The 13,352-nt window shown below is 42.2% G+C and overlaps 2 protein-coding genes across 2 annotated transcripts; both read left to right on the top strand.

Annotated features, from left to right (window-relative positions):
- Window positions 1-220: 220 nt before the first annotated feature.
- On the top strand, window positions 221-3,534 carry timm10 (translocase of inner mitochondrial membrane 10 homolog (yeast)). The gene is made up of 2 exons (XM_084006119.1): window positions 221-436; window positions 2,281-3,534. Exons 1-2 carry the CDS (start codon window positions 366-368, stop codon window positions 2,474-2,476), a joined length of 267 nt encoding a protein of 88 aa, XP_083862245.1. The 5' UTR covers window positions 221-365; the 3' UTR covers window positions 2,477-3,534.
- Window positions 3,535-3,681: 147 nt separating this feature from the next.
- On the top strand, window positions 3,682-13,273 carry unc93b1 (unc-93 homolog B1, TLR signaling regulator). The gene is made up of 13 exons (XM_084006115.1): window positions 3,682-3,825; window positions 4,991-5,104; window positions 5,228-5,369; window positions 5,480-5,633; window positions 5,745-5,906; window positions 6,508-6,637; window positions 6,720-6,813; window positions 8,007-8,131; window positions 9,139-9,321; window positions 9,435-9,708; window positions 9,799-9,920; window positions 10,050-10,172; window positions 11,290-13,273. Exons 1-13 carry the CDS (start codon window positions 3,823-3,825, stop codon window positions 11,554-11,556), a joined length of 1,893 nt encoding a protein of 630 aa, XP_083862241.1. The 5' UTR covers window positions 3,682-3,822; the 3' UTR covers window positions 11,557-13,273.
- Window positions 13,274-13,352: the final 79 nt, after the last annotated feature.

Here is a 13,352-nt window from a genome sequence, read left to right as displayed (position 1 = left end):
TCATTAAAAATGTAATCTGGTACTGTTTTTGTCAACAAACTATTAAATCTGTGGAGATGTATGGTACAAAAAAAAAAGCAATGATGGGGCGCAGCGTTATTATGAATTCCGCTTCAATCCCCGGTGTCAACCAATCGTCTCTCTCAGCCGGCTACGCAGGGCGGGATCTCACCAATTGACTTCCGCTTGAGCCAACTTTATTGACACCGGAAGTGTGAGCGGAAACGGTACACACGTTTTTCTTGCTGGTTTGAAGGTTAACGTAGAAGCGCCGGGTGGGTTTCTTGTCGGCTGTCCGCTGGAGAGGGTCACCGAGACGGCGTTTTTTGTGGTAAAGGCTGAGTGAGCACCACCGAACAGCGGACATGGATCCCATGAAAGCGCAGCAGCTGGCGGCGGAGCTGGAGGTGGAGATGATGGCTGACATGTACAACCGGTAAAACAAGCTAACCGTTAAAGCTAGCTCTCTCTGGTGTATGCTACCGTTCTGTCTGTAGTAAACCACCGAACGACCTTCATTCCAATAGTCTGTCATAATTGTTATGTGTTGATAAAGGGACGCCTCAAGGTTAGCTACGCTTAGTGAAGACGCAAGTCCCTCGTTGATGCTAGCTTACGGCTAGCCAACTCGCATGTGACAGATTAATTGATGCTCAGACATAGTAACGTTACGTAAAGCTGCAATGTTCACCAGCACTGTGCAAGCCACACATGATAACAAACGTGTCATGCGTTTTTTTGCATCCTGAAAGAAGCCACAGAACGAATGAAATAAAAGTTAAACTTGACCTCAAATTAAACTACAGCAAAGTTACCGTTAAGTTAGCGTCGGCGTCTTTAAATGTTGGCCTCTCAGGGCTTAATTTCGTCATGTGCAGCGTAGCAGTTATTAAGACGTTACTAATGCATCTATAACTTGTTGTTGAAAAACGTAATAATGAATGACATAATGAATATCAGCTGGATATGGTTGAAGACAATATAAATACTGAGAATAAAACGAATGATAAGTCTACTAAGATGGGGCAGTCCTAGTTCTAATTAATGAACATTGTAAGTGAAGTACCTACATGTATGATTTGGGAATCCTTATTGCACAGCTGGTCCTTTCTAACAATACCACTGTCTGCCTTGCATGTAGGTTGTTTAGTGATGTTACCCGTGATGCCTCTGCACACCCACGTGACTGCTTCGAAACATGTTTCAAACCTGCGCGTGACGGTGCACTTGTGGGCTGTCAAGTAGGAATCGAGACAAGTTGAGAGAGAAAGTTCAGTTCAGTGACAATTGTTATTGTTTGTTGTTGATACAATGCAACCTGTTGCAAAGAGAGGCCGGCCCGAGATGTGGGAACACCTTCATCTGATGACTCCCTACAAGGTTATTTTATTTCAGGATAGTAATTTGCCATTCTGATGCAGAATGGCTATGTAGATGAGCTATAATATGACCACGCTAAAGTCCATCTAGGCCTATCTGTAGTAGTTGAAAATCATTGTTTTATCTTTATTATGTCCAGTGTTTGATCTGTGATAAGCAGCTGGCTTATAATAACACCTCGAGCATGATATGGCCAAGCATGAAGATGCTGGTTCCTCTGAACTGCAGCCATCACTCGGGGTGAATGCGACTTTTGACCTCTGATACGCTTCTTCCTTCTCAAGTGTGCCACATATTTTGTGAGGAGACACTCACTGTGCATACCCACCCTTCATTCATCTCTGATTTTATTTATTCAGTGATTTTATTTAATTATTTAATTCCTACCCAACACCCAAAGATAGACTATCTTAGCTAATCAATGTGGATGTGAATTCATGACACAGTGCCTCCTTTAACTTTCACAAGCAGATGTCGCCGTAGAGTCAATTGGATTGAAGGCTTTGTTGGTTCATGAGGCTTCATTTTGCCATCACTACCAGTTACAGGGCCTTGGTATTTTGCATGCTGCCTCACTGTTGCCTACTTACGGTTAAATTGAACAGTCTCAATGACTTGCCTAATTATTATTAATTACACATGTGCCTTTTCTGCTCAGACTAGTCGAAATGTCTGCTGTAAAAAAAAAAAATGTTAATGAGTCGTTTGACGTATCCCTTCAGGTTTTTTTTAAAAGCAAAATTAACCAAAACACACATCCCTACTATAAACTAAAAGCCTTTTTTAGCCAACAATTTCAACACATAATCAATTAGCCTGGTAAATGTGTTGACATATGAATAATTATTAGAAGAAAGTGTTTTAAAAATCTGACCCTCTCTGGGCTTCCTTTCTTCCCAGAATGACCAACGCCTGCCACAGGAAGTGTGTGCCGCCACATTACAAGGAGCCAGAGCTGTCGAAGGGCGAGTCGGTGTGCCTGGACCGCTGCGTGGCCAAATACCTGGACCTTCACGAGCGGCTGGGACGCAAGCTAACTGAGCTCTCAGTCCAGGACGAGGAACTGATGAGGAAGGCAGCCGTGGGCAGCGGATAGAGACGCTGATGAAAGGATTGAAAGATCATGGGGTATTAAAAGGTTATGGAATGGGTTCGGCATATCTAGTTTCTCAACAATGAGAGGCTTGTGTTTTATTGAGTGGGTGGCTTTTTTTTTTTTCTTTTTTTTTTTTGGAAATCATAAAAGTGTAAAAAAAAAATAATGCTTTAGGGTCCACTGAGAGAAACTGCGTTTTCAACTGCAGTCGAGGATGCGGTGTCGGAGGGAAACACCGGAGGACCTGGTGGAACGACGGAACAAGGAGAACATGAAACTACTCAACGCTCCACCAGCCTCTCTGGATGTGTCCAATTAGTTTGACATTCATCTTGTCCTGGTCCTCAAGAACTCGCCTGAAAATGTACTGGAAAAGAGTGAACATGAAACATTATCTTTAACTCATTCTTTATGCTTGTTTTTAGCCGTTTAGCGTGTGCGAAGGGTTCTGCTTCTTCTGCAGAAAAACTTGAATACATTGTTGAAGATTTGTGTGGCAACCATCTGTTACTTGTGGCAGGTTTAAAAAAAACAGGAAGAATGATTTGCATTTAGTCTTCGTTCCGAAATCAACCTTTGAACTTTTTTTTTTTTTTACATTTTTTAAAGGGGGTAAGCAAACACGTCCCTCTTCGTGGCTCACATTTACAAAGTTGTCTGTTATGCAGACAAATAGCGTAAGTCAAATATGGATGGATCATGCACTGAATGATTTATGTTCGGCAATATGGTTTGACTTTGGACACAAGACACTATGCATAGTTTACTCTCTCAGCCGTGGGTGGTGTATGTTGACGTTGTCTGTTACAGCAACTCGGATACAGACTGCCAGTCAGGCCATTCTGGCTACACGGGTTTGTGTTTTGCTGTAGACTTGTGTTGTGCTGTATGTGACTGGACCAGGTTTTTGACTGTGATACATTTTTCTATTTTTTTTTTTTTTCTCCTCCCATGTGCTAACACTCAGTGACGCAGCGTCTGCACACAGGAGAAGCTCTACAGTGTTTTGTTGTTATTTAGTACTCTAATAAAACTCATTCATCTTAATTGTATTTAAATCGTATTCTATTCACTTGTTTTATGTTTATTTTAACTTTGCACTTCTGGGGCCGACGAGGCCGGTTTTCCCCCAACATGTCTGTGTCTTTAAGGCGGACAGTAGCAGATTGGGGAGAATAAGGAAGTGAAGAATGGACTTTTCAGTTCCCTCGCGAAACTTATTTATACCTGCAGAAAGAGGAAGCTACAGCAGCAGAAACCAAGAGTGACTCGTTTCCAGAGGTGGTGTGCCGTGTTCCTGTCACGCAGGTGGACAAGAGCCACAACGAGGAGCTTCGCGCAGAAACATGGTAAATGATTGATAATGTTCCGTTGTGTTTGTTTGGCGACTTGTCACATACTCGGTGCGTCAGAATAGTAATGAAATAAACTTAAGTGTAGCTAACATTGGTTACGTCAAACATAAAAGGGTAGTAACGATACAATTACAGTAGTTCGGACACACTTTTATTACCTGGATACTAAAGTTAAGTCAGACGGGAATCCCGAATGCAGTTTCAAAGACCATGCTGGAGGAAAATGGCTAACAACGATCTCAAATATGTTCAGTGAGCCTGTGAGAAACATGTCAGTAATTAAACTTGAGTCATTTGTACTTGGCTGTGTGTATGTAGGTCTAAGGTAAGATAACGTTGTGGTTTTGCTGACATTTTGGGTAACAAGTTATGGACTTGGGCCGTCATTCAACCTTCCAGTGGAAAACACGTTGTCTGAATTGATAATAACAAGCTCATCCTACCTGGTGGAGAAACCTCCCTTGTAGTTAAACTGTTGTCTTAATCCTTAATCCTACTCTGTGCAAACAGCTGGAAATACGTCTTCTTTTATTCTCTAATTTCTCACTGTTGGGGTCATTTTGTACTAAAGTTTTTAATTAAATGAGAAAATGCGTTATGAAATTAGCATTATCGGGGTAGAAATGTTTTGTCATTGCCCAGCCCCAGCTGTGGGTCATATCCTCTTTGATCATTGTTAACGGTGACTCACTCACACACACACACACACACACACACACACACACACACACACACACACACACACACACACACACACACACACACACCATAATACACTTTCATATTCAGTTTTGAACAGATTAGGATCCCTCAAAAGTTTTTAGGAAAGGAAATGGTCTCAGACACGTTGGTGGTATTCTTCCTTTTTTTGGGGGGGGGGTCTATTATTTTCTCTATTTAATTAAAAAATGTGTGAGGTGTATTAAATGTGGCCTATGATTTTCCATGCAGGTTAGGTTAAATGAGACTCTTAATTTTCAATAGGTGTGAATGAGAGAGTGATTGTTGTCTCTCTTTGTGTCAACCCTGTGACTGGCGGTCCGAACACGATAAGGACATACAGTTTATATTGAATAACATTACAAAGACATTTAAAAGAGATTGCTTGGTTTGGCCGATTAGCAGTAAACACGCGTGCACTGCTCTATTTGGTCACTAGATGGAGGCATCTGATGAAGAGATGATCGGGGATGATGATCAGCTTGAAGCAGCTCCCAATGGCATCATAAACGAACTGCTGAATGTGGGGCAAGGAGACAACATGCAGGGCCAGGTGAGCTCCTTGCTGTCCTGTGGAGAGAAAACAATGTATAGCTTCCAGTTTTCCTTTGAAAAATATGAATTTCATCATGAATATGACAACAATTCAACCACCATCCCCCCCTTCTTCCCTCAGATGGAGGAGTTTCTGGCCCCACCGGCAGAGTACAACGAGGAGGAGGAGGAGAGGAAATACTACAGGAGGAAGAGGCTGGGTGTCATCAAGAATGTTCTCGCAGCCAGTGTTGGAGCCATGATTGTGTACAGTGTGTACATGGGTGCGTTTGATTGGAAATATGACATTGAAATGGACAAAGAAAGAGAGTAGCAGAGACTGTAATATGTCATTTTTCTTTTTCTACTTTTGTATGTGTAAATGGTGTTTTAGGCCTACTGCAGATGCAGCTGATCCTCCATTATGATATGACCTATCGCGAAGTGAAGTACAGTAACCTTGGCCTGGAGGACATCGATCGCAAGATGCTGATGGGCATCAACGTCACACCTATCATAGGCCTGCTGTACACCCCCGTACTTATCAGGTGCACACTCACAAAGATAATTGATAAAACCTTTATTTATTTTTGAACATGAATGTCCTTGATCTGCCTGTTATACAATGATAATACATACTATATTTATCTCTCCGGAAGGTTTCTTGGTACCAAGTGGATGATGTTCCTGGCATCAGGAATCTATGCTCTCTTTGTCTCCACTAATTACTGGGAGCGGTACTACACCTTGGTTCCATCCGCCGTAGCCATTGGCGTTGCCATCGTGCCGCTCTGGGCCTCTTTGGGAAATTATATCACAAGGTGAGACACAGACCGTGGCAATGTGGTTTGATAAAGACGTTTCATAAGAGGCAGAAGCGTCACGCTCATTACACAACAGCACACAAGGCCTACTGAGGGTCAACCGTTGTGATGAAACGTTGAAGGACAACCAGTCTCAGATTGGTGCCCATGACCATCACAGCACAAAAATGATAACCACCCCCACTAACCCCCTGTTCTTCCCACACTGTGGAGTGTTATGGTTTTTATACGCTGCCTTTCCTCAGGTTTACAGAAACGTGTATCCTTGAATATCAGATGAGAATAAAGCATGACCCCCTTCATCAAGTGGGTACTCGCAAACAAATTCTTTATTTAAATCATCATAAACCTGTTGACACGGTAATTCAGGACCTTCTTGGGGCCCCTGGAGTTTTGGGGCCAGGTCCGGCTCACTCACTTTGCATTGTTGGTAATCCAGCCCTGCACGGTGACGCTGTATTTAAAGTACTTTTACTTTCTTGTCCTCCGATTTCTTGTCACTTGCTTCATATTAACACACAGCTCCATCTACAGTATGTTTGTTTTGATGAACGTCTCGGCGTGTTGTGAATTTGTCCTCTCACACCAACGCGTGCAGAATGGCGCAGCAGTACTACGAGTATGTCAACTACAAAGAGGAGCACGTGCAGGAGCAGAAGAAGCTTCCTAAGGGAGCGTGCCACAGCTACATCATCGTCTTCCAGTCAGTCTTCTACATCATCTTCCACGTGAGTCTCAAGTTTTGTTCACAAACTCATATCATGTTGTGTGCGGTGCTTGATCCCCGTCTTCTCTCTTTTTCCTCGTCAGCTAAGTTTTGTCTTCGCGGAGTTCCCCATGGTCTTCATCATCAATGGCTACCTGCATGAAAACCAACACATTCTCCATAATGTGCACTCCTGCGGTAAAGACATATGTCCCCTCACCTCTGCTGATGAATGGTTACAGTGCAGCCGGTTCGCTTAACTTTGCACAAAGACTGCACACCGGGGAAACTGCTAATCTGGCTCTAGTCTCTCTACATATTTTCGTTGTTTCACTGCTCCAATTGCTTGTCGGGCTATCCAATTGCGTGCAGAGGTATTTTGGTCTATGCCTGTTGTTAACGCCTCTTAGAACTCGAAAATGAACTGTGAGATTCCAGACTAATTGGCATTTGTGACTTAGTCTCATGATGTAAAGCTAGGCGGAAACCAATGAATCCATGTTCTAATAGGCAGCAAGCTGCTAAAGGAAACATTGGCCTCAGAAAGCGGCTGTGAAACAAGTGAAGTTCAACACTTCTGCTAAAGCCAAAATGTTTTTTTCCTGGCATGCTCACTTCTGACAATGTCGCTTCCTTTTTATTGTAAACAGCAATAGGAGGAAAGAGAACTGGAGAGAGGTTCACGCCTCCATTCAATGTACATTTTAGCAACTTAATGTCATGTTTTTATGACTCTGCAACAGCTGTGGACAGAGGTAGAGCTGGGCGATAATTCAGTTTGATCAATTATCCTTTTCCAATGCACACAAGCACAAACAAAATCGGATCAAATTTAGTTAAGTCAAACTGTTGTATTGATCTGATTGCAGTGTATGTGAGTGCATGTGTGTAAACATAGTCGGTGAAAGTCACTGAAACTTGAAATTGTTATGGTCGTTAAATGAGAAAATACAAAAATTGCTACTTAATTCACACTGGAGTATAACAAATATGCTTTACCATGTGGTTATTTTTATATGGACTTTTTATTTATTGAACTACCGAGAAACAAGCTATCGACATATATCATTATCACAATATGGGATAGAACATTTTTGCCTTATCGACTAGGCCATAACTCAAGAATTCATAGAATAAAATTAAATATTATTATAAATTATAAATATTATTATAATATTAATAGACTAAAATCATGAAGTGATGACATTTTGGACAGACATGGATGCAAACTGCCAGTTGACTGTTTGGCTGAGGCATACAGCAGCAATTCTAGTTTGTTATTTCCATAAAGCAGAGACAAATGAATATAGGCATTGTTGGACTGAAGCCTGTTGGTTGTTGTTTCCCATCGCCTCCTTTCTAATGGCTGACCTGTCTCCTTCCTCTGACAGGAGCAAACATTAGTGGAGTCATCCCCGGCTTCAACACCACTGTGCTGACCAACCTGCCTCGCTCCATGCTGCTCATCCAGGTGGAAAGTGTCCTCATGGGATTCGCCTTCCTCGCCATGATCATCGTAAGATATGAACTCCCCAGAACACACACACACACACACACACACACACACACCCTCGTGGGTGATAATTCTTTGTTGGTTTGTCATTACAAGCACACAGAGTCATTTGTAAAATGTATGTTTTAGACACACTGAGAACAAGTCTTTGTGTGTTCATGGCACGCACAGGTCTTGAACCTATCCCAGCATACATTGGGGGCAACCGATCTATAACGCTTTCACTCAAAGTGACGTACAAAACGGGCATTCAACCATGTGGGTACAACCCAAAACAGTGACTTCATGAAATATGCTGATCTACCTTAAGTGCTACATTTAGAGATGATGAAATGTATATTATTGTCTTTTTTTTAATGTTATAGTGACACCAAAAAACACGTTGTCAGATCTACACCTTCATACAATTTATTAGAAATTCCCACTGGAGGAGCGACATGAGTGGGACATGAGTGAGACATGAGTGAGACATGGGTGAGACATGAGCGAGACGTGAGCGGCGCGTTGGCGCTCTCAGCTGCAGCTGACTGACAGCAGGCATTTTCTGAACCAAAAGAGATTGATTATGACATTCATTCATTGCTTTCATATCCCTGCCCACCGTAACAAGTGAGGATAATCTGCCTGTAGTGAAACAGACAAGCTCACTGATAGACTGGAAGCCTGGATCAGCTGATGTAGATATGTTATACACACATACAGTGGGGTATTTGTGTGTATTTTAGACAGCTCCCTTGATGTAGTGTGAATTTGCCTTTAGAGCAATTAAGATGGCTGGCTTCAGAAATGGATTGTAGTAACTGTACAGACAAATTGCGTTCTTCAGTTGGCCCATGTATTTATCCCAGCTTGGCCTTCTAGTGGTAGTTGCAGAGCTTATGAGGGATAAAGGCTTGATTGTTATTCTGAGAAGAACTGCCTTATGTTTCAAAGCAAAGCGCTTCCAAGCCATAACAATTATTAAAAAAATGATACAAAATAAATGGATTGTTGTTTGCTGCAACCCACAGTTCCTTGTGCTGTGCGGTGCTGCCTACCGGCCGACAGAGGAGATCGACCTTCGCAGCATCGGCTGGGGAAACATCTTCCAGCTGCCTTTCAAACACCTGAGAGACTACCGCCTGCGACTGCTGTGCCCCTTCTTCATCTACAGCGGATTTGAAGTGCTGTTTGCCGTCACTGGATTCTCCCTGGTACTCAACGACGTTTGTTTCAACAGTAGAATAGCATACATTGCTTACTTGCAAGTGTCTTGTACTAAGCCTGAACACATTCATCTAATTTCTTTATTTCTTTCCCTCCACAGTCCTATGGCGTCTGCGTTTTAGGCCTGAAAAAACTATGGCTCCTTATAGTCGTCTATGGCCTCTCCTGCTCGGTCTTTTCCTCCCTCTCCCTTTGCCTCCTGCGCCTCCCACGCTGGGTGTGTCTGATGGGGGGCGCTGCTGTGCACGCGGTGCTGCTGGTGACTCTCCTGGCGTTTTCTCCACCTCCCAGATCTCTAGAGTATCTCGGCCCTCTGCTGGTGATCTCTGTGCTGTGGGGACTCGGCACGGCCCTGAACAAGACGGGCGTCAGCAGTGAGTAATGACCACGGCCGAGGTGTCTGCGTGTGCAGTGTGTTCTGCACTAACTTTTGGTCACCCATGACACTGTCTCCTCTCTGTCAGCTCTGCTCGGTATGCTGTACGCCGAGGAAAAAGAACGTCTGGACTTTGTCTACACCATCTATCACTGGTGGCAGGCCATCGCCATCTTCATAGTCTACCTCTGGTCTCACCTGCCTATGAGGGTATGATGTGTGTCTGTAGGTGTGTGTAAGAGAATGTTTAATGTGTGTTTGTGTGAAGAGAGCCATCGTTTTGATGCTAATTTTAAAGGAAATGTGCCCATTTTTTCCTTTCTTTACTTCTCTTCTCAGGCCAAACTCTCCATACTGTTGGCCACTTTGTTACTGGCCTGCTACTGTTACTGGGTGATGGAGCGTCGGCTGGCCAAGAAAGTGCCTTTCAGACTTCCTCGCATCCCTCGGCCACGGCACAAGGTAACCAATTATAATCTGTCACTAATGATGGCCTAATTCAACCTTCACAGCCCAAGATAAAGGTATTTCAGTGTAGTTTACTTAAAACATAGCCAGTATGAATGTATTTTCCATTGAAGCCAACATGTCCATGTGATGCAAAGGAGCATCCAGAACCAGTCTGTACATGTACTGTACATTTATTACAACATTATTCAAGCAGTTTCTGTTTTGTTTTATAATATATAGATTTCCAAGTCATTTTCTATTAAGTGAAAATGCCTTCGTTCCATCAAAGCTTAGACGCTCTCATCTTGAGTCAGCTGTCACTGTTTTGCTTGTTGTTACATCATGTGGATGTGTCGCCTTGAATTTAAATCATTTCAAAGACGCGTAGGAGCATGATTTCGTGACATCACGTTCACCTTCGGAGCCAATCATGGTCAAATACGCAACTTGCACAATTGTGATGCAGGAATTTGAAACCTCCAGTTCATATACACCAAAATGGTCAGAAGCAGGAGGCATCTTTTAAATTCAAATGTATTTCCATATTAATAGATTTGTCGAAACCAGAGATCAAATATTCAATATGCAGTATATCAGTACACCTAAGTGTAATATTACACTTGACAAGGCAAAAAGAGAAGCTGTTTTTAAAATCATCATCAGAGTTTTATAATGCGTCATTTGTCAGTGATAGACTGTGTCTTGTGATGTAGCACAAATTAGAAGTGCTGTTGCTATGATGAACTTCAGTTTAATAAACCTTGCGTGTTGACCAAAGCAGAATTAAGTTTTAGATGTTGTGTTTTATGCTTTTAATGGCTACCTGCCAGTTAGAAAAAAAGTATTTTCATGGCTACAGAATTAAAACACCAGCAGAGCGGGGAGGGGAGCTTTCTGTCAAGTGTCTGGTGGTCAGTCCTTGACACCCACTTGGGTACAACCTGAAATAATTAGATGCATCTATTATCAGATCCGGGTCCTGCTAACAATGTCCTGCACTCTATGGGGGAAAAATCCTTCAGCTGTGGGGGAGCTTATTATAGAAAGAGCTTAAAAGCAAACATATTTTTGACTTAAAAGCGACTCACTTTCTCACCTCAGCCATCAATATATCATTGTGTGTCCGCAGGTCAAAGGCTACCGCTACCTGGAAGAGGACAACTCGGATGAGTCAGACTCTGAGAGAAGTGAGGAGGATGACGAAGAGGAGAAGGAGGACGAGGAGCATGTGGTGGAGGAGATGGGAACAGAGGAGAGGGAAGAAGGTGGCCAAGACGGAGGGATCCAGGGAGCTGACTCACCCAGAGCCAGGAGGAGAGGGGCCGAAGGTCACCCCCGCAGACGGGAGGACGCCCATATGAAGGAGGGAGTGAGGGAAGAGCGTGAGGGAGGGTGAGAGAGGAGAAAAATGAGGGGAGACGGTGGACAGATGACGGATATATATACCGAAGAGAATTTCCCCCGGCATAAGCTTTAATTAAAAAGCTCTAATTATCGGTACAGTGGCCAAGAAGAAAAGTAAATAATATATTCCTTTTTAACAATGGCTATAGGAATAATAAACGTAGCACACGCTGGATAAAACACAACTAAAAAGCTGCTTCTCTTTTTCTTGTGGCTCATATTCATGATTATAGCAGCTAATCGCCAAGCAGAACACATTCTGTGAGCTGCAAACTCGTTTCATTGTTGCAAGTGCACTTATCTGAAAAGAAAGAGCTGAGAGTGACAGAAAAGGGAATGAGGAATTGATTTTTTCAAAGCGTGTTTGGAAAGTGCATTTTTGTGCCTGGTCGGACAGCTTGAGTTGTATTTGTTCTCCTGTCTTTATTTACCTCAAACCCTTCATTCATGCTTAAAGAAAACAACTCAACTGAAGCTGTCATCAAAAGCTCAGACACGTGTGTCTCTTGATGGTAGTTAAACATGCTTTTGTTGAAAGTGAATGTAGATTTATGTTTCATGGTACATAACAGGTACGGGCGGCCAGTTATGCATGGCCGACGCCATTGAGTAAGGTATGAAGAGTGACCTCAGGGATATTCTAATATGTGGGAGGTTTTAATCAAGTATTCTACAAAACAACAACAAACAAGATTGAGGGTCAACAGCCACGCTTGGGACTCTAGTTAGCTAAATGCTTTAACCTACTGATATTTAGCAGGTTGATTCTTTTCTGTGTGTTTTCTTTCTTCGCAATTTAGTTTAGCGTGTTAGTATGCTGACAGCTAATTGGCATTAAATACAATGTACAGCTGAGCCTGATTGGGATGTCCTTAGATGTGCAGATGTTTTATAAGTATTGAATTTTATTTTATAAAATGTTTTAATAGATGTAACAAGGTCACGTGCTGTCTTTAAAATGTGCACACATCTGACTGCATCACATGCCCTTGGAATCCTTTCCAAAAAAGGAAAAGTATTGTAACGTTTGGATAAAATTCAGGCCTCAAAATGAGGAAAAGTAAGAGATTATTTTGTCGTGATGAGAATGCTGAATGCATTGACTGAAGAAGAAGCAGCACATGTATAAATAATATTATTAAAGGTGGCTTAGGTGAATGCTGGCTCACTGTCATAGATCACTGGGACCCTTTAGTTACTATGACTGGTGGAACAGGCCTGTTGATCATGAATGTTTGAATTGATGATTTTGTAACAAAAAACAATACGTTTCCTGGTAAAGATACAAAATGTATTGTATGTTAAACTTACTGTATCGACTTCACTGCCTGCAGTTACTTATGGGCATGTCTTCTGTTTCCCTGACGATTTGTAGGTGTCTTGAAGTTAATTAGGAATAAAAGGAATGAGGACAATTGTTATGTAATGTCATGTTACTGACTTATTCAGTGTAGTTAAACCGCTGTCGTACATGTGTTGACTGGTGGGTGGTGTGATGTCAAAGTCGCTGATCTAACTCATTGTCATGGAAACTATTAAGTTTAACCAATCCAAAGAAGCAAGACTAAATTCATCTTATTGCAATTAATTTGTACATTTGCTTGTTTAAAACGAATGTATTTGATTTATGCAAGAGTAGAAATTCTTACATAAATCAACTGACGTTGAAGAAACGAATAAAGTTCTGTGTTTAACACAACAAACAGTGTTGAGTCATCAGTAATCCTACAAACTTTGATTCTTTCTAACCAATCAAAAATGCTAATAGATAATTAAACTTCCTACACT

The sequence above is a fragment of the Eutrigla gurnardus genome, assembly GCF_963514095.1.
Source record: "Eutrigla gurnardus genome assembly, chromosome: 3".
NCBI lineage: Eukaryota > Metazoa > Chordata > Actinopteri > Perciformes > Triglidae > Eutrigla > Eutrigla gurnardus.
Note: the sequence above shows the minus strand (reverse complement) of the source record. Positions and strands in the feature narration are given on the sequence as shown.